The 21,929-nt window shown below is 39.3% G+C and overlaps 1 protein-coding gene across 1 annotated transcript in view; it reads right to left on the bottom strand.

Moving 5' to 3' along the window:
- Window positions 1-372: 372 nt before the first annotated feature.
- LOC138205439 (caM kinase-like vesicle-associated protein) overlaps window positions 373-21,929 on the bottom strand; it is a 40,738-nt gene continuing 19,181 nt past the window's right edge. The window contains exons 2-11 of the mRNA XM_069161500.1: window positions 10,422-10,529; window positions 10,184-10,315; window positions 7,569-7,643; window positions 6,725-6,863; window positions 5,160-5,280; window positions 4,981-5,056; window positions 4,666-4,802; window positions 4,404-4,482; window positions 3,387-3,474; window positions 373-3,226 (exon numbers count right to left, since the gene is read on the bottom strand). Of these exons, the coding sequence (XP_069017601.1) occupies window positions 2,870-3,226; window positions 3,387-3,474; window positions 4,404-4,482; window positions 4,666-4,802; window positions 4,981-5,056; window positions 5,160-5,280; window positions 6,725-6,863; window positions 7,569-7,643; window positions 10,184-10,315; window positions 10,422-10,516 (1,299 nt within the window). The 5' untranslated portion in view covers window positions 10,517-10,529 and the 3' untranslated portion in view covers window positions 373-2,869. The remainder of the gene's footprint in view (window positions 3,227-3,386; window positions 3,475-4,403; window positions 4,483-4,665; window positions 4,803-4,980; window positions 5,057-5,159; window positions 5,281-6,724; window positions 6,864-7,568; window positions 7,644-10,183; window positions 10,316-10,421; window positions 10,530-21,929) is intronic.

The raw sequence follows: 21,929 nt of genomic DNA, 5'->3' as shown, positions 1-21,929 counted from the left end.
TGGGCATGTAAAAGAGAAAGGCTCCTGAGAAGAAGACTGCTTAAATCCCAGAGGGACCGGAAAGTGAAATCTCTGCATTACTATTTCACTGTGATGCAGTTCAAGTATCCTGGAAAGTGTCACCAAATGGCACTGCTGTGATTTCTTTCCAAACACAAGTTCACACCCCACAAGGATGGGTGCTAAACTTGTGCTAATTGAGCGTGTGTAACACAGATGCTCTCCTCCGGGTTAGGGGGAAAGCAGAGTGTAATGACGCAGGCTGTTTCCCACATTTTCTCAAAATAATCCTCACTGGTTTGAGAGATGCCATGCACCCTCTGTTTGCTGACTGTCGACTTGGAAGAGAAACGAGAACAGATCACACGTGAGTAAACAGATGAACTCAACTTTATTACCATCTAAGTCATTAACTCAGTCAAGGAGTACGGTACAGATCTCACAAATGCAGGACAGGACCTGCAGGTGACCACGGGTCCTGGCAAACATCACATCTACAAATACACCTGTAAGTGCGTGGCAAAATTAACAGACATGGAATACTAAATACAGTGAGAAATGTATTGGAAAAAGCATTGCTTCAAAGTGTATAACATTATTTAAACAGTATCTATTTGCCATCTAAACAAAGAGAACAGACTACATGAAATAATCCATTCACGTTAAAATAAATCTCTTATATCCTTCTGATTAAGCCTCTTGTTAAAATTGAAATATCTATTTTAGGCAATGTAAGAAAAAATATGGCAATATAATCTGAATGATTGGTGTGTCTACCAATCTAGCTTTGCATGAATTAAAAAGAGATATATGTATAAATAAAGGAATCTTTAATAACAAAGTCAAACTTGAAATTATGTAATAAAGGTGATCTGTTTTCTCCTCATTTGACTTGAAATGCACATTTTCATATGAATTCACAGGTGTGCACAGTAAATACTCTTGACAACAGTTTGGGTAAAGTCAGACAAAGTGGCTGTGCACAAGCCATGACATATTACAGTTTAATTAAGTCATTTAATAGTCATACTGACAGTGTGGCTGCTGTCCTCATGTGGCCAAGGAGCAAAACCCACATGTTTCAAGCGTGTTATAACAGGAAAACATTTATTTGACAGCAGCCATATGTAAATGGCTGTGTGTGTCAGCAGCCCTGATGGGCCTGACAGCTGGCAAGGACTACAGACTTCTACTTACAGGTACGTGGACTGTATCGAAAGGACACCAGGAATCACAGTTTCTGCAGCCAGTCGAATATTGCTCAATTTCCTCTAGAGTGATTACAGAGATCTCCTTCTGCAGCTCATTATTAATGCTCGAGGGGACCAGTGACAAGAAAGGATAGATTGTTCTTACAGTTCATCAAGTATCAGCTGAAAATCAATTAAATAAACAAATAACTGAAAGAGATGAAAAATTCTGTAAAACATATATTAAAAAAATATAAATAATAAATAAATTACATTAAAAAAAAGTCACGCATATGCTTCATACACATTTCAGTACAATACAGGTGAACAAAGCTGATTTGGTGATGACAACTCAAGTTACCATAAAGTCAAAGTGGTATATGTCCTCCCTTGAAAGCCCGCATATATCAGTCAATGCACATTTTGTTTCAACCAAATATTAAGACATGAGTGGCATCTGAGTCAGTATTTGAACACAAACGTCCTGATCAAATCAAATTTGATAGAGTTCTAGCGAAACTAAAAAAACAACAACAACAACAACAACAACAACAACATGTAAATGATGTCATGACGTGAGCTGTGATTTGTCTAAAAAAGAAAAGCTACAAATTAATTTGGATGCATAGAACTGCTATGTAATGAAAACTGTTTTTGTGTGGTTTTTTTTTTTCATATAACTTACATTAAAAGCAGTGGCACTAAATGAACAGTAGCAATAGACAGCATAATGTATAGTATGCTTATGAAAAGAACATTAGCCTAGACACGGCTTGCGGCAAGAGGCGAGGGTGCTGTGGACTACGATAGGACGAGGTTAGCAGTAGCGTATCTTTATCCACCAAGAAGTGGGTGTGAATGTAAAATGAACAGCAAAAAGTGAGAATACATGCTGTTTTGGCTACTTCTACAAAGGTCTCTATGTACAGAATCTTTACACGTACAGCTATGAGGTTCTTTCCCGAGCAGGAACTTAGCAAAGGAACATAGTGTGCGTGTGCTCATGTGTGAAGCTGCCTCGTTTTAAAATAAAGTACCGGGCTTAAAAAAAAAAACTCCCAGTCACCAATTTCAGCATTGTTTAACGCACAAGAACTGGTAAGTGTTGACAATAACAGATAGTAATGTGAAAGGATTAGGCCTATACGTAATCTTCTCCATGTATGAGGGCCAGCACTTTACGGTCCAAATTTCAGGAGCAAAACTTTTCAACTGATTCTAAGAACAAATACTGTAATTGTGAGACTGGCAGAGAGAAGTTCCCCAAGTTGGCTCATTAAAATGGAATCAAACCTGGTTTCAGCACAATTATGTCTCCCTATACTCTCTGATCACTTTGAGAAGAATCAGAAAAAAAAGACTTTAGCTGTAGGCCACAGCTTGACAGCGAATTCATTTTGCCCTGAAAACTCAAGTGTGAGGATATAGATGTGGTGTATGTGATTTGACGTACACTAGAGGGTTAGTGAAAAAAAAAAAAAGAAAACCGCATGTGAAACAAAAGCCAATGCAACACAGCACTCAGGAAAGGTAGCACACAGCCTCCATGAGATGATACTAATGCTGCAAGTAAGAGAGAAGGAGAGTCAGTGTCACCATGCTAGCAGCTAATGTACAGTGTGCAGGAGTTGGTGGGGGAGTGCAGAGGTTGCACAGGGAGGGGTAGGCCGGGGGGGGGTTTAACCCTGCTCATCCCCAGCCTCGGCAGCTGTGTGAAGAGCGGACGAAGCTTCCCCGTTGCAACGCGATGTGGGCTCTGGCCCCTGCGGCGCCGGGCTCGGCTGCTGCGGCTCTTCGGCTGCCACCCCGGCTCCAGCCCCCGGCGCCGGTTGGCTTATCTCTGCTCCAGTGGGGAGCTCAGTGACTGCAGCGGGGGCACCCTCGGGAGCTGCGGCAGATGAAGGCGTGGGGTGGTCGGCAGCAGCCTGGGGAGCTGCAGGGTCCGCTGGGGCGCCGGCTGCAGGGACACTGGCCTTCGAATCGCTGCTCTCAGGTGCTCTGAGTCTCTTCATGATGGTGGTGACACGCACAGCTTTCTGTTTGAGAAGAAAGACGAAACTGAACTCCAACGTGCTGAAGTCAATGTCTCAACTCACAGTTGCACAATACTTTGCTACTATACTTTATTGTTCACGGATTGCACAGCTACTGTTTGTGAAGAAGAGCTTCCGGAAAGAGAGAACAAACATGTCTTACCTTCCACTTAGCTCTGGCAAAATTCTTCTCTATTTGTGCACACACATTTTCCTTGATATTCTTATCTGAAGCTGCACCACCAGAGATCCTGTTGTACAAAATGAGAAAAACATAACAGACCTTTATGCTTCCCCTATCTTCGGATGCCACAACTGCTGCCCACAGAATTACTCAATTTGTTGTTCATTCAACTGACTGGTAAACTTTCGCAAAGACAGATAACCTTTAGGGATTATTGCACTTTTTATTTTTATTTTATTTTATTTTTGCTTCGGCATTTTTCTTCTTATTTTTGACACTGACTGCCAATTAATATGTACATATACAGCTGGCTCTCAAATACTTGTGAGTAGCGACAGCAGTCGAAATGTAAAAGTGACTAATGCATGTGTTTTAACTTCAGTCACACCATTGCAACATGCAATAATTCAGACTGAGGTGTCTCTGTATGAAAAAGTAACAACTTCAAATGACTCAGTAACTGGTATAAAGAAACAAGTATTTGATCATATATTTACCAAATCAACTTGAAATGTGACAAGTGGTCAAAAATATAATTCTTAAAGGGCTGTAAGCATGCTAACATTTGTTAATAAGCACTAAATGCTAAATTTTATGTCTTTCCATCCACAGTTGTCAGGACATTTCAACAATGATCAGATACTGTCAACCTGCTGATGACATCAAAGTAAAACTAATCGGATCACTGAATCTAGGGTATAGTCTCTGGGAATATGATTCTTTATCAAAGTTTGGGCCAATCCAATATTATTTTCTTATAATTTAGACATTGCTGCTCAAAGAGCCACACTGCGGCTGATAAAAGTCTTATAAGTGCTAAGCTCTAATCAAGAACAGTGTTTAACCTGTAAAATGAACAAAAGTTTTTACTGTGATTCCATCAAGGGAAACATTCTGCTTTTAAGCATCTTTTCAGATTATATGAATACAGTCTGAATACCCTGCTCTGATTTAAATGGTCTACACAAAAGCCCATATCCGAGCTCTCCTGCCTACCATTCATGGTTTATAGCCTCCTGGGCTGTCAGTCTCTGGTCTTGATCCACCTCCATCAAACGAGAAACCAGACTCTTCGCTGTCAGGGAAAGATCACACAGAAGAAAAAAGGGGTTTATTTTCCTAGTGGATGGGAGCCTACATATGGCATGTGTTTGAACACTCCAAAGGTAAGAAATTGGCAAATTCTCCAAATTTGAAATGTTTACCCAGAGAGCTGTCAGTGTGTTCCTTCACAATGTTAACTTTATCATCTAAGTACCTGAATCAGAGATGTCATCCCAGTACGGAGAGTCAAACTCATAATCGCCTGCCAGGATCTTTCGAAACAGGTTCTTGTCATGGTTTTCATAATCATCGTCATCGGTTTCATCGTAGAAAGGAGGGTTGCCTGACAGCCTTAGGTAAGAAAAAAACAACATTAAGAGTCAAAAATCATTTACATACCATAGTCAAACAAGCCGCTAATATCATAGATCATAACAGACAATGTCAACCACATTTTCAGCAAACTTTTACCATGACACCAAGTGACTTTAATATCAAACTCTCATTATATATCATGCTCACAACTTACAGTATGTACATGATGACACCTGTTGCCCAGCAGTCCACCGGCCGGCCATATCGCTGCCTGCCAACCACCTCCGGGGCTGAACAAGACAACAGAAACTTTCATCAAAGCCTGTGCCCGTTTGGAAGCTACAGTAAGCTGTCATGTGACACCGTCTTATTTGGTCAAATGAATGTTCTCACCCAGGTACTCTGGTGTACCACAGGGGTCTTTGATCAGTCCGTTCTCCAGCTTGGCAAGATGGAAGTCACTGATGACTATTTTAGAGTGCTTCAGGCGGTTGTAGTAAACCAAGTTCTCCAGCTATGGAAGATGACAACATCTGATGTAATATTTGTGTTTATTGAAGCCATTCATGCACGAGTTTAAGTTTCACTGGTGAGATAATTTCCAAAACGAAAATAATTAGAAGACTTTAAACAAAAAAGTTCAGTTGGCCTGTGTGACAGTTCAAAACAAACTTCATTGTATTTAAGCCGTATGTGATTAGATTAGAATTTAAAAGTGATAACACCTTTTGAGCGTCATCATACACTAACCACCTTTTCAAAGTAAATATGTAAATAGAATCTGTTCTTGAATCTGCTCAGTAAAAAGTCTCCAGCAGTAGATTTAACATGATCACCATCTTTTAGCGTCTTACCTGGGAATATTATTTGTTGAAGTTTAGTTTTTAAAAGGTACTGTATTTGTAAATGCAAATTTTGACCTGATGATGACATAGAGAGTCAGAAGATCATCAGAGTTATGAGGAAAGTTTTTGTGTAAGATTTCATGGTATTTCATCAGATTGATATCTCAGATGTCTTACTCTGGACCAAAGAAGTTTACCGACTGACAGACTGGCCTGGAGCAATGCCGCTAGCTTGGCTGTTCAATACTTTCGTAACACCTACAGTTTCCATATGTGAAGTAGGCAGCTCTCAATATACTTGAAGTGAGCAGAGATGGTCTTTAGGATGACCGTATGAGATTTTACTGTGGATCATACATTGACATTGACAAAATAGCTTGACGGATTTGCTAACTCTACTGATTAAATATTATGTTTATGGATGCTGTCATTATTAAACATATTTGTATTGTCAGCAAGTAGCACCTCCAAATGATGAAAACTATGTGAATGTGAAACATATTTAGCCATAGCTTTGGGGAAAAATAACGTCACCACGTAGCGTGAAAATAGTGTGCACTCCATGGCTGACATTATCTGCTGGGTTAAGAATACAATTTGAAAGTCTTAAACAAGACATTAAAAAGATAAAACACGTTGAAAAGGAATCATTTTGGTCGTGGAACAGATCTGTAAGGTAGCAACAGCAGACTGCAGGCAGCTGTTGCAGGATGACACACTTGTTAAGCAGGAAGCCTGGCTCAATTAAAGTGGGTTCTTCTCTTCTCTTCCTTTTTTTTTCTTTTTCAAAGTTGAAGTTTATATTTGGAGCAGCTGATAACAGCAAAGAAGTGTGTTAGCAGGTGAAAAGTTATAAGGCCATTTATAAGAACTGGACTGAATTGTATTGATACGTTTATGAGATTTTAACCTTCATTTCATGGTGATCACATTATTCTTAACAAATGAATGATCATACAAGATCCCCTGAAAATAATAAAAAAAAAGATATTCTTTACACAGTACTCTGTTTCATTGCTTGGGTGTACCTGTGTGATAACACCATGTGTGTTGTTATCTTGATTATTTCCACCTGCAATATTTTCAAGGACCTGCGCTACCATAGCATGTTACCTTGAGGTTTCTGTGAACAATATGGAGGGAGTGGAGGTAGGCGACAGCCTCCAACACTTGGCGCACCACGTTGCTGGTGTCTCGCTCTGAGTAGTAGCCTTGATCCAGAATCCAGTCAAACACCTCTCTGCCTGTTGCACTGTGGAAACAGGAAGGCCCGTGTCACATGTTGTTGTTGAAAATTACAAATGTGGTTTCATCTCAGCATTGAAAAGTTTTCAGAAATCCTTTTTTCCATTTTTATAGAGCTTATCTATCTTGTCTTTGTTGTTTGGGATGCTTAAAATAGATCATAATGAGGCACCAGTCAGTGGTAGACAAACTATAATGTTATTGGTTTAAATCTTACTGAGATTGTTTCTGTCATTCTTCATTCATTCAAACAATTAGGCAATACAGAAATATCTGATAGTAATTTGCCCAAATGATAAACACCATTTATGTAAATTAAAATGTTGTCATTGGTGTCCTTAGACAAGATCACATCAGGGAAATGATGAGCTATACGTTCTCTTGGATGTTTCTTTTGGGGATTTCTCTTCTTGCCAGAATACCTAAACCTACAAATCAAGTGTCCTCAAAGGAGGAGACAAGTATCCTACAATTAGCATTCCCATGGAAATGTATCAAATTCCCTAAGAATACATGCTGATGAGAATGGAGCAGCTGGCAAACAATCATATCTGAATACCAACTGAGAGGAGCTCAGAGCTCGTCTCATATCTACAGGCCCTTAGGCTACAACGGCTCATTACCCACGAGTGTATAATCAACAGATACAGTTGAGGCCCAAGCTACTGAAAAGAATAACAGAGGGCTTTTCCCCTGCAGCATCTGGACTCACAGTTCCAGGAAGAGGAAGTACTCTTTTTTGGTCTCGAAGACATCCACCAGTTGGAGAATATTGGCATGTTTCACCCTGAGAAGTGTCAGAAACAAGAAGACGGAAATGATGATGTTACGAGTCATAAATGACATTTAAAATGTTTATTCAGTTGAATTAATAATAGAAAAACCACGCTGCAGTGGACATGGAAGCTGAGCTGCTCCACGTAGCAACATGGAAATAAACAATGTGCAATTGCAAAAGATATTCTCAAAAAGAGATCTACATGTGTAACTTCTCATCCATAGAAAGGCAGATTCATGTGATCTGATGTAACCATTTGGGCATAAAGACAACCATGCAGCAGCATGGTGCTGAGCAGCTGACCATTCCTTCAACAACCACAGCGCCAGTTGGGAAACTTCGGGCTGCATAGTGTTGTTATTACCTGTCAATTGACAAGGAAGTAGACAAAATAGTTCTGTTGCCTGAATGAATATTTCTTTTAACTTGTACTGAAAAACATTGTCAAAAAGGAGTAAAGTGAGTCACCCCTAACAGGTATGGTGTTTCATTACTATAATTCACATGTCTCATAGGATCAGGAGCCGGTGTTATGTGTTTGACAGGTTTGACCATTTTTGTTCCATAAGGGATATTTTTACAAGGACGTGTGTTATAAATAATTTTGCATTTTAAATTCAAACTGTGAAATAAATAGTAACGTAGCGACAGTGAACGTACTCCTCCAGGTTACAAATGGGGAGAGATTCTGTACACAGTGTAGCTTGGCTTCCTGCACCAGTTATATGTGGACAATACTATTGTGTTTCTTTACAATTAGTCAGGGGTTATTCACCGCAGGCAGCTGTTGTGACAACATAAAGATGCAGTGGTGGAGTCATTTCTGTAAACTCACCCATGAATGTGAACTGCATGCATTGGCGTACACTTCTGATAAACACTCTGTTTGCTATCCTTGCATAGGACTGGTGCACTAAGTATTATCATGATAATACATTTGAAAAATGTCTACACACCATTGAAGATGCCCTCCAGAAATTTTTTGACATTTAAAAAAAAAGGATGGTGTCTGATGTGGTTTCTGTACAACAACGTTGAATTACCCTGTTAAGAAATCTTAAAAATGATTTCAACTCCTTCTCTGCTCCAGCATCTATAGACACGCAAAGTCTTCATTTCAGAAGTTTCATTGCTGGGCATAATGTGTCCTACTCCTCTCAAAAGTCCATCCTCAGTATTGACACATCTGCGACTTAGTAGGATACAGAACCGGGGTGGGTTTCCACACAAACTGTGATGTTACTGTAGCAGGGTAGACTCTGGATTTGGTGGAGAAGAGTTGGTATTGGTGGTCAGGTATGACGTTGTGGCTTTAAGCAAAGATAACGTTGCCAAAGTGTGTAAGCACAAGTCATAGTAGTTTAAATGTAAAACAGGTAGAGCAGAGGTCATGGGTGTGAGTATCGGATGGAGTAGTTGAGCCTTCCTTAAGTGTCGTGGGTCTAACTTGACGAAACACCGGTGAAAGGAGGTGCCCACACTTCATAATCCCAGTGCTTATTGCTAAGGCATTGTACCAGGTGGTTTCTTACTTTGGTGTATAAGCATATGATGCATAGCATTAGTATAGAATGCTGTGAATTGGGTGACATGTTTTGCAGATAGAAATAATAAGTCAGTTGACCAGTACAATATTATTACGCATTCATTTGGCTCTTTGTGTGTACTGTAAAACCTGTTAACTCTTAGACTGAAATTAAAGCTGAGCACAAGGTGTTTCCTTTTTTATCAAATGAATGTGAAAACAGCCCTCAGCTTAACACACATAAAAACAAACCACATATGAAATGTTTTTTTTGTTGTTGTTTTTTTTGTAGGATGGTGTTCAAATCAGTGACAATAACAAAGGTATCAAAAACTGAAACTGACTATGAAGGAACCATAATGTCAGTACAAGTGACCAATGGGATTTTTTTTTTTAGTTCATTCCTGGTAATAACAATAATAATAATAAAAAAAACTAGACTAATACTCTTTGCTTTTCTAATGCCTATACTCATGGATTTTATATTTAAAACTACATTAACTGTTTTGCCAGCAGTTATTCACAGCCTTTGACACCATCATCATATTTGTTTTTTCCCTCAAACCCCAATTGAAGATTAGAGCACGAAAAGCAGAGCGGGGCACATCCCTGTTATTGAGGTGTCTGAAGTGTAATTTTCAGAGGAATATGAGTCGATGTTTTGAAAGGCTTCTTTTAAAGAAATCACACCTTCATCTTCATCTCACTCCACTGCTTTGCGTGCTGTCAGTGACAAATTGTTTAATAAGGCCCAGGTTATGCAAATGTAAGTTTTACTGGAAAGTTAGATAATCAGAGAGAAGCTGTGAAAAAAAACAGTGGCTGTGTGTGATCACTCAGCAAAATGAGATTCGCTTGACTTTTTCTTTTTATCAGAGTGAGCACTGAGCTGGGTTTTCTTTTTGCCAACTGATGTTGTCTGTAAAATTAGTGTTTAAAAAGATGAAACAGGGAAAAGAAAATCAACCTTTTTTTTGACAGTCTCATTGCGAAAACTAATCATTAACCACAATGAACAACTCACATCTTTAAGATGAGGATCTCATTTTTGGCAGCCTTCCGGACTTTCCTCCCGTCCTTTTTCAGGAACTTTTTACATGTGAACATTTTCACTGTAGTTTTGTCCTTGGCCCTGAATATCTCACAGAACTCCTCCCTGAAAAGGAGCATTCAATGGCATTAAAAAACTAAAAATAAATAAAGCATCATTCAAGTATATATATTCAATAGATATAGCACTAAACAGATGTTTAAATACTCACGATTTAACAATCTGACCCAGGTCATATTTATCGGTCACGTCTGAAGGATTGTTGTAATCCTTCTTTTCCCCGATTGTTAAACAGCCAAATGGCATGGCCACTCCTGACCTGTGGTGAGAGAAATAAAAAAGGAAAGAGATATTGTTTCCATCAATCTATCAGGGTATCCCAACTACTGGTTGATTATTTCTTCAATTTGGTCTCACACTGTGCCATAATGGTCCACTGGCTGATGACTTGGCAAAAATGTGGCCCTCCCTCAGTCATAAGGAATTACTTCAATAATGCTGAGAAAGCTTTTCAAAAGTGCGAGAGCTAAAGAGCCACCAGAGGCAGTATTCGTGCGGCAGGTTGTTTCACTGTAACAGAGCTTTTCATGATCCTGCATTATTAAAGGACAAAGCCATAGAGATATCAGTCTCAGCTTTATGCTTGCATCTCATAACTTATGAAGGTCTGCACTGAATGTTCCAGTACTTTTCTGTGAGCTGAGAGTTACAAACCACAGGGGTCAGGGAGCATAAGGACCAGCGGCTAATATGAACAGCGAGCCCAGCGAGGTAACCGCAGCAACAAGTGAAGCATTTCCAATCAAGAGAGGGAGCCAGCAATTACAGGCAGAGCACCACAGGACTCACAGCGGAATTAAAGTACTTTACGAGCCCTGCATCAACACTTGAACACCTAATTGCGGTGCAGCCTCTCTGTTCCTCGCTCTAACAGCAGAGGGAAATTTGCGACATGCCTGCGATTTCTTTTTCACTGAGAATTACAGGTTTTATATTCAGTTGTTATTCTGTGTTTCATGGGAGAAGAAGGGTGATGTTTTTTTCTTCTTTGTATTCCTCTCCCTGCACAGCACAGTCAGGAGCACTGATCCCTAAGCATGAAGAAAATTAGCTGTTTTCAGATCGTGGAACAATAAAAGTGTCAGGGTCCACTTCAATTAAGACTCTATGTCTTGTTGTCTGTGTATAGGCATATGTTTGTGTGTGTAAGAAACCTAGAATCGATCCTGTTTACTCTGCAAACCAACCACACGCTTCGATAAACATGCAAATTTACCCTAAAAACGGACATAAAATATTTAATAATAAATTATTACGATGTGCAATATGCTACAGCTACAGGTGACAGATTACGAGGTCAGGAAGTTGAATCCATGCCCACAGTTTAGAAATCTGTGCAATTACTATGTCAATCCATCTGCTCAGTTTATTTTTATGTTCAGTATATACATATATATATATATATATATATATATATATATATGTGTGTGTGTATACGTGTATGTGTGTGATGGTGGCTCAATATTCAGGCTAATACCCCGACAATTATACTAACGAGAATCCAGCATGTGACCCTTAAAATTTTAAACATCATGATGATCAAACAACATCAGCCCAATCACTTTCTTCTTCATAAAAAACAGTAAAACATTAAAAACAGGCTATTTGCTGTAAGGTGACCAACACACTGCCACAATAAATATTTTAATTAAGAATGCTTTTTTTCTTCTTTCTGTGTGGTTGCTCTAGACTGCCCACTACACTGGGAGATACATGTAGTATGTCTATTTTTATACCAAAATATCAACATCCTGCATATCATGGTACAGTAAATCTTTTGTGGACACAATTAAGAAACTGGGTTGATTTAGTAACCTGAATACCTAATAAATTAGACATTTCAATTCAATAATGCCATAACGGAGAATTGCTAATTGATTTACAACATTGCCTGCAGTGGCTTATACTAGGTGTTAAAAGAATAGCTCCCTTAATATAGACAGCATGGCTAATCTCTGACGGTTCAAATTTCTATTATGTCTTTGACATATTGTCATAATACCGTTCAGGTAAAGTAATCTTTACTGAAAAACAATGAATCTATTGTGCACTTATATTAACCAGCTAAACGTGAGTAGATTAACACCAAGCACGTGTTATTAAATGCTCTCCTGATTTAAATCCCTGGACAGATTAAAGACATCTGGTGGGAAAACAGTTGTGCCTCTCTCCATAACTACCAGTGATGTGTCCTTGAATAAGGCATTACACTACTTACTTGTGAAGTAAAACAACTCAGGGACCAACAGCGCAACACTGCAGCCTTGCTGACTCCTGGACTGTGTGAATAGTCTGTACATAAAGTTTAAAAAAACGACTGCACAGCAAAAATTCCGCCTCATGAATATCGGGTACAAAATATTTATTTCCTGCACAACAACCGTCTGCATCAACACTCTGGGTGATGGATGTCCACATGTAAATGAGGACAGGCAGTATGAGAAGTATAGTGTAATGGGTAAGGGCAATCTGTTCACTGCAGCTCCGAGAACCGACTCATAATCCAATCTAAATGAACAAGGCTCAGCACGGACGTCTCAAATTGCAGAGAGAAAACTGTGCTCTCTCAACTTCCTTTTCTCATGTGAGTCACGAGTCAGTGTAATGCAATCAGTGTAAGGGGCTGATCTTTCCTGCCTGACTATCTCTCAATACACTGTACATGTTTAACAGCGTTAAATGTTTTGGCTCAGTGTGCTGCGAAGACGAAAGCAAAATTCTGCAGGGACTGGGATTTAAATGAAAGCAATTCAGAGTAGGTCTGACAGACAGAGCAGGTGTTAGAAAACATATCAGAGAAAAGATATACTATTCAAGAAAATATTTGTATTCAGCAAGTAGTTATGACAGCCCACAAGAGAGTTGTAGCACTGCAGAGAAGTTAAATAGATTTGAGGAAAAGAGAGTGAGAATTAACATCCACACAACAAATCCAAAATCAGATAAGATAATTCCTCAAAGATGGTCAGCCTCTCCCAACAAAAAAGTGTGAATTAGTGTAATGGATGCAGAACTTGTGAAGCATATCAGGCCAAAGTAGCCGGATGCTGGCCATAACATGTAATGGAGGCTGCATAATGGGCCCATTTGGATTGACCACAATCAGCAACATTCAGACATTATCACCCAGTGCGCTGACTGTTATCCGACCTGCGGGAAAACCAGTGAATGGCTTGTGATGCTTTATGTTCCAGCGTGTGACCTGGATCTGCCAGCAGGGCCAGCTTGGGACACACCAAGGAATTTCTGCAGGTGCAGTGAGGATTAACAGGACAGAAGATGGGTAATGATAAAAGGATGGAGGCTTATTAGATGAGCGAAGCGCTTCCTCCAGCCAGGCAAGGAAGTGAAAAATCAATGAGAAACTCTTGTAGCGCTTGGCAAAGTTTAGGATTAGGCTAAATACAGTGCTAAATGTGCACTGTGTCAAGACTTTTTAAACCAGCGGTAAAGGGGATTATTTCACCTGCCACTATAGCATAATGTTGGGTTACGCCTTGGGGAAATAACTGCTACCTGTTTGGTATGGTAAGCCTATACATATGTGAGGGAGCAGCCGTTTGCACTAATCCCACCATAAAATCCCTCAGAGATGGAGAAGGGTCTCCATGTTTTTAGAACGATTTCATTTGCTGTTTAGGTTTTCACTCTGTCTCTGTCCTTCTCTCACCCCTTTCCCCCATTACTCTCCCTCATGCTCAGCAGCAAATAAATGAGGATGAACAGTAAAGATCAGATCCCATAGATCACACTTGTGCTGACTGTAGGCTATTACAGATTTACTGACGTGAACCCAAGCAGTGCTAAGCTTCGGCGGTTATGTACAAACTATATTTTACACAGACAAATGTTCACCAAAGAAACATAAAACATATATTTTGAAAAATAAACCAAATTGTTTTGGACATAGCATGTTTGGCAAGTGACTGAATCTTCAGGCTCAGAAATATATAGGGCTTTTCCGCCAAACCTAAGAGAAAAATCCTATTTTCTTGATTTTAGTTTTGACTGCTGATATGAACTGAGCTTTGTATTGTATCTATGTTGGATCACATCATCTACCTGTAATGTGAAAGCGGTCCCTTTACTATTTTGGTTTACTATCACTGCTCTCATCAGACTTTACCAGCAGCAAGAAGCTGTTTGCAGTAAAATGCTTAAAACACACAGACCAGTGCCAAGCAGCCTATAGACAAAAAAAAAGCAGCTATCTGGAGAGCATAATGGCGCTATAGAGTCAGAGATTTGGTAGTAAATATGGCAACACACAGTAATGTCATGGGTTTCTGAACTTGGGACCGCAAGTGACCATACTTGGCTGAGCTGGGGAGGAGCGAGGGGTCAATCTGACTGAAAACCCGAGGACACTACATTGGCAACGTGTGTGCACCCCAGGCCTGTCAATCAAACTAGGCACAGGCCATAACATATCTCTCTTTGAGGGCTTATATCTATTTAATTATGGAAATATTTTAAAAAGGACCACCAGAACACTGATCAAAAAGGGAGAGTGTAGCTAATGACACCATAATGACTTGTGTGAATTGACTTGGAACTTAATGACAGAAGATGACACTTTTTGAATGGGAGTCTATTGCAGCAAGAGGATTTTTGGAGCCGGTCCCTAGTATTTGCTTTCCTTTTACGTCTATGGTAAAAACAAAAGTTATTTGAGTTAATGTTGCATTTATATTTGTCAAGCGCAGGTTTAAGTTCAGTATGACCCCGATTACCCTCTGATTCTGAAAAGTGAAGCCAATAAAGGACTGCCTTAAAGTGCAATACCACGAGCGTCGCAAGGGGCTTGGCTTTAAATAGACTCCATAGACTGCCATCCAACTTCTCTCATGAAATACAAAGTCAATCTTTTTTTTTCTTTTTTTTTTCAAAAAGTCACTCCTTCTTATTAGTTCTCTGGTGGTACATCTGGTAATAATACTATGATTAATTAGATATAGGGCCATAAAAAGCAGTATGTTTAGGACCATGTCTGTTTGATTGACAAGTCTGTGGTGCAGTCAGGTTTCCTCTGTTTCCCAGTTAGATTTAGTCAGATCCACTGCTTGCTCCTCCACAGCTCTTCAAAAAATGTTCACTTCTGGCTCCAAAGAAACAAGAACGTGATGGCCGAAATGACAGACTCCAGGCTTCAAAACGGCAGTTCACAAACCAGTGGATGACCCCTTAGCTATATCTCTGAACTCCCTCCTCCCCACAAATGGGCTTGCTGAACAATTTGAGAATTGCTACAATGGTCTGTTTGCTTTAACAATTTATAACACTGCAATCACAAATCCAAGGTTCTTATCGAGTGCGCAGCAAAGATACTCAGGAAATGGTATTGCTCACTTCAAACTTCGAGTTGAACGTTTTTTACAATTATTAATACCTCGCAGTACATACCAATGTTGATTCCCCTTAGCACAGTGCATTGTTGAGTGTTTTGGACAAACTAGTAATCCTTTTTTTTTTTTTTTTTTTTAAAAAAGGATCAGCTTAACCATCTAAAATATCATCTCTTACTTTTTCAGTCTCTCCCTTTCTCGGTATGTTGCTGGAGATTGGTCGGAGCCTCAGCCCCACAACGAGAGCCTCTCCAGCTATTAGGAAATAAACATCCTTGACATTCATTTTCTTTCATCCCTGCTGATCTACTGAGATTGCCCAAGAGACTGTGATTGCACCTAGCCTTCAGCTAAAAGAGAAGATAAGGTCAACACAGATGGGCCTAGCGACAAAGTAGAAAATAGTTCACAGAACATTTTACTAAGCGTATTAGTTTCACATTAACAGCTCAACATTATGAGCTCCCTAAGTCCCACATCACATGACTGTTCAACAAAGCATCTCAGGCATCTCAGACATACACATACTGCATGTAAGTTGCCGAGGCACCAAAAGCCATGTAGTTTGGTTTGGGAAAAGATCATGGTTTGGGTTAAAATAAGTATGTTACTTTCATAAGTAACATTACATTCATAAGTTAATTTGCATTGCGTCACTTTACATAAGGGACATTGCGATGTGAAAGTGGGCTGCCTTATAAATGAAAGTGAAAGCTTGTGAGAACATCAACACTTCTATCAAGTCAGATCTCCACTGGATTTATCTGCTATAAAGAGACTAGAAAAAGTATCACATCCACATATATTCATGATGATATCAAATCACAGAGTTAAGAGGTGGACGATACTCACCCTTGATCTCAGAGATCAGACATAGCTGCAAAGTCAGCACAGTGATCTGAATAGCCTTTTAAAACAAATCCTGTGCGTACTTATAAAAATCTCATCCGACATGACTTGACTTGATTTAATGGGAAACATCACTCACTTATCAGGTATACCAGAAACAAATCTGATTATAGTTCTTAATATACAAGATATATAGCTCTTAAATTTTGTCGGTGGAATAGCACATGGATCTTACAGGCATAACATCGCCGTTGGTGTAAAACAAATCCCTTTAAAGTCAGGTGTGGACACAACATGTCAAGAACGGCCAGGTGTGAAGCGTGAGTAGGTGTGTGGAAACCAAGTCATTAAGGCAGACAAGTGGTGATGACCATATAATTAAAACACACTTTATTTACACATGCAATTTTGTACTTACAGCTATTATGTTGTGAAGGTACAGCAACAAGCAAATCTAATCCCATTAACGTCAAAGCTGTCCACCTTTGATTGAACATTTATGTATATAGGGCTGAACCAATGGCCAAGACAATCCATTAGAGCTGGAGTTACTGAGAGGACAGTGGACTTGTAGTAGAATATTAGTGTTATGCAATACATCTTAATGCCTCTGTTAGTGGTGTCAACATGATAACAACACTAATACTTGAAATCTGCTATATAATTGGTTAAATGGAGCCCAGCATGGAAACCAAATACAAATACTTTATATGTATATTATTTACCAAAATATAGCACAAACTGCATTAATTCAGTGGCAGTTCAGTGTATTCATGGAAACACTTCTCAGAAACTCACTAGGGAGGAGAAAACAACACTCTGCAACATCATCACTGCCTCATTACTGCACCTTACAAGAACTATGTCTTTAGATTTGACTTTAAGGGGAAATGGCTTCTTGGAAATGTTGACATAAAAGTTTGCATGCACTGTCTCTGTTTTTTTTTACTGCACTAATTAAAGTTGTAGTGCAGCGTATCAGGCTTGCGGTTTCAACCTTTGGAGGGCCAGCAGAGGAGCGTGGACCAGAGAGCTACATATAACAAGGGGAGAAAAGCAGGGTAACAACAGTAGATAGGAAACACGTGAAGACATGGAAAGTTGCATCAATCAGCAGCATGTGTGGAGCAGGATCAGAATAAAGATGGTGCCAAAGTTTTTTTTTTAAAGTGGGCGCATACACAATTGAATTCATTATTCATGGGTGGCAGTCTCTATTTCCACAGTGTGTCTCACTGGGCCCATGGTTTGTGTCTTTCTTGTATCGAGAAATCGCTATGTCCCGGGGCGCTTGTTTAACACTGTGCTAGGAGCAGAAGCCTGGCAGCTCTGGCAGTGCTGTAATAATTACCAGCCATCTCTCCTTAGCCCTCAGCTAATCCCAGTTCAGTGTACTGCACTGCTTGTCGCTGTCAGCGTTAGCCCCCCACAGAGCAAATCTTTCAAGAATCCACTACATCTCTCATTTGTTTGCCAGACACCACAAGGAACGGAGGCTCTTTGAGGTCTCATTCAAGGCCACGGACCCTCGTCATCCAATCACCTTCTAAGAACGATCATGCTCCACAGTATGTGTTGTCATTCATTCAAAACAAGGCTCTGCATCTGTCTCGCATTGCTGCATTCTTCTCTGAATGTGAAAACACTGCAGTGGCTATTTCAGCAGCAGAGTGATCTTGAGAAAAAGATCACTGCTCTCCAATTCACTTCCTTCCCACTTCCTTCTGTCTTCCTGTGCCATCGGTCTCTCACAGCCACGCTGGGAGCCCTCCTGTGGCCAATCACTTGCAGCGGCTACATCACAGGCTTAAACTTGCTCCTTACAAGAGTCCCAAGACAAATTACTGTACAGCCACGTCTTACAAAGAGTCATGGTTCTAGTTAAACCTATTGCCAGCCCTTCCAGGACTGGCAGACAGCCTTTTCTGCACTTGCTGCCCACCATTATTTTTCAGCTCCAGTGCTGAGACACAAAAAGCACAGCCTTAATTAGGCAGGACAGAATGTTATCATTTATGTTTTATAGTGAACAGCTCGTCATTGCCTGCACGCATTATGAGGAATCATCATCAGAGCTGACTAACAGCACAACAACATGCCGTAGCTGCTTTTTGTTGCTTTTGGCACAGTAGACCTAAACTTTGGCAAAAATAACAGAATTCGTTCCGACCGACATCTGACTAGAAGGGATTTCAAACCTGGAAAACAGTCACACATAGCTGTCCATGATAAACCCTGTGACTGCACCTGCCTGTCGTGTCTTTTTAGTCCTGCCAGCACCAAACACATTCATCTCACATGTCCGCTACACAAAGGAAACAGTTGTGTAACAGATAACCAAATATCTACGGTACAGGAAGCCAACAGAAACAAGTGCATCCCATTGCTGATTTTAAAAGCCCTTTGCTGTATTCTGTCTGCATAACCTGTAAGTCATAAAGACATTGTGAATATGAGATGTTGTGGTTTGGTTACATCAATTATTTAAGTGGTTCAAGCTAGTAGATAAGCTGACTCTGCTACTAGTGCTTGAATAGCAATTGTGCGCTGTGCTTGGTTTGCCAGGGGGAGAAGTTTCATTTCCTGCATTTCAAATCTGCTGTGTGGAGACTGTTGGGAGATGATTTAAATGATTTTGTTCATGACTTGTGCTCATTTATAAGCCTGATGCATGTATATGTTTATAAAATAAGCAACCCAATCTCAATGAATAAATTAATAGCAAAATCAATCACTGAATAAATAGTTACATTACCAATTACACAACAGTAATGTGTCACATTACTTTTACTCAGTCCAGGTTAGTCAAAGGTGCTTGTAGAGAGATTTATGCTGCTGGGAATGACATCACGCTTGAGCTGACCGTGTTCCAGAACAACTCGGAAAAGCCAGATAAGCAACACAATTTAGTAATGTGTGCATACAAACACCGTAGCAACATGCCCAGAGATAGAAGTTACTATGTGTACGACGAGTTAATGATACAAATAAATGTGCTAATAAACAGTATTACTCTAGCTTTCTCCAGACCGTGTGGTTACACCCTACCATTCTACATAAAACTAAAATAAGAACACACAATATGTGAATATGACAACTTTGAAATTACCAGGATTCCTATTTATTGTTCCCAGGAATCACATTTCTCATCTTTTGGTAAAAGTGAACATCCACATCAACCCCCTTTACCAAACAGAGCAAAACAGATATTAACTATTAATCTAACCCCTGTTAAAATGTTGAAGTAACAAAGTGTTACTGGTATTAGTAAATTGCAACACCTTGCAGTACTTGGTATTGAAACAAGTAATCACAATACAACATTTCACCAAGTAATAGCTTAACGCCCAACACCAGAGGTGTTGCACCTCTTGAACTTTAAGGGTCACGTACCGCGGCACATTTTTCAGGTTGGATAAAATTGTTAAAATTCTATTTTCATAATAAGTATTAGCCTCAATAATTCCATTTACAAACCAAAGGGGGGTTTCTGTATGTTTGTATTTGTATCAAAGTGACTGTTGGACTCCCCCTCACTGCAATAGTAAACAGTATAATAATTTGATTTTAATTAAATAAGATTTGTAGGACTGCTCAGGTTTTGTCTCTTACATTTAGATCAATATTAGATTTTTTTTTAATTAGCAGAATTGATTAAATGAATTCCTAAATAAAGAGGGTTTTAGATTATTCTACAAGTATATTTAATGATGTTACAGTGTAATAAACAATTAGACTGTTTCTGGCACAGTTATTTCTTTAAAAAACTGCAATCTAAAGCATGACAATTGTTTGAAGGAAGACAATACTTTTGGCGACAACAGTTTCAGTAAAGTGAACATTTAGCTAAACTATAGCTAACCAGCAATAAAATGGATTACCTATGCAGTTAAGTAATCAGTTGGTCAGCAGATGTAGAACAAACAAACAAAAAAGTCACTGCAACAATTGAATCCTGCTGAGGCCGAGCTGTATGTTTGGAAATGTAGTCCACCCATGACTGCATGGCCACTTTTGACCTGTAATATGGTTTCCTGAGGGTTCTTCAGTACAACCTCGGTAGCCTGCTGTATATACTGTATATTTAGTGTCTTGTTCTTCAGGCTCGTAAGTGCTTTCCCTATAGAAAGAGTGTGTGAGAACCAACGGCAGCATGTTTTGATAAAACATCTGCAGACACATCATCCAGAGGGAGAATATTGCATTTGAATGTACAGACATGAGTGCACGCCTGAATGCACATATGCGGTACGGAAAGAATCACCTTTCCTATTTGCAATATATACAGTTACTATTTCAAATTTTAGCCCAAGAAATGTCTCCACTGTCAAAACTCCTGTACCTTTGTGTCACTTTTAGTCTGACGCAGGAAAGCGTTGGTGGGAATGAAGTGAATCACATTATGAAGTGGTAACAGAACTGCTTGGATGACCCCTTTAAAGATTCAGACCAAAGAATGTATGATGAATTCAAGTTCAGGGAGTATGTGAGGCAAACAGGGTTAATGCAGGAGTCTGAGCAACCACAACATCAGACACCATAAAGTCTCACAATGGTGAACACATCATCTCTGTACACTTATCCATACACACCGATCCAGACATTTATACTTGTCATATCATTTATAGGATGCCTCCATTACTGTACTGCAAACAAACAATAAGAAGGCTGAGAATTGTAGCATTTCAAAGAGAAGCCTAAAAAAAATACATTTCAATTTGAAGATAAGGCTCGACAGATGTTACGATGTTTTTCCTACACCTCCTAAAATATTTTGTTTACTTATACTGTGTGGGAGTAAACATAATGGCATGTAGAACGCTTATCGTTTCTGTATCCTAATGAGCTTTACTTTCTCAAACAGGTTTTCTATGTTTTCTTTAGCATCTGTATTTTTACTGTGATCTTCAGGTGATCTTCAGTTGCATCAAACAAGTAAAAAGTAAGGCACTGATATTATTTTGCATTTTGGAGTACAGTATAGTTGAGACCATGGTAAAAGGCCAAAAATATTATTTATACATAAGAAACCCAGCAAATGTTGTTTCCCTGTAATTCTAGGGATGTTATGTAGATAACATCTGTGTGTGCCTTGTCATAATTTGCTAAAAGACCATCCTCCTGTGTGAGGTCCTTATTCATTAATACCACAGTGTAAAACCCAATACACAAGTAATACATTATCGGTTAATCTGTTGATCGTTTTTGTTTACAGTAAATAAAATGTTAGAAAATCCAAGAGTTTTCGATTTCAATTTTCAATTTTCAATTTTCAATTCCATTAAACCAGAGACACACAAGAAACCCTCATGAAAGTTTTTATTTTTTTTTATCACTTCAACAATCTAAACTGTTGATCAGTTTTCTTTTGAACAACCAATTGATTCTTAAAAACTGTTTTTCACTTGAAAAGCACCTCTTGTTTGAGTCCGGTTACCTGTCAGTTTATTTAAACGTGTATTATT

Source organism: Embiotoca jacksoni, unplaced genomic scaffold (assembly GCF_022577435.1).
Source record: "Embiotoca jacksoni isolate LCO1_2020_lvr unplaced genomic scaffold, fEmbJac1.0.p SCAF_1, whole genome shotgun sequence".
Classification (NCBI taxonomy): Eukaryota; Metazoa; Chordata; class Actinopteri; family Embiotocidae; genus Embiotoca; species Embiotoca jacksoni.
The sequence above is the reverse complement of the archived record's forward strand: the minus strand, read 5'-3'. Positions and strand labels throughout refer to the sequence as shown.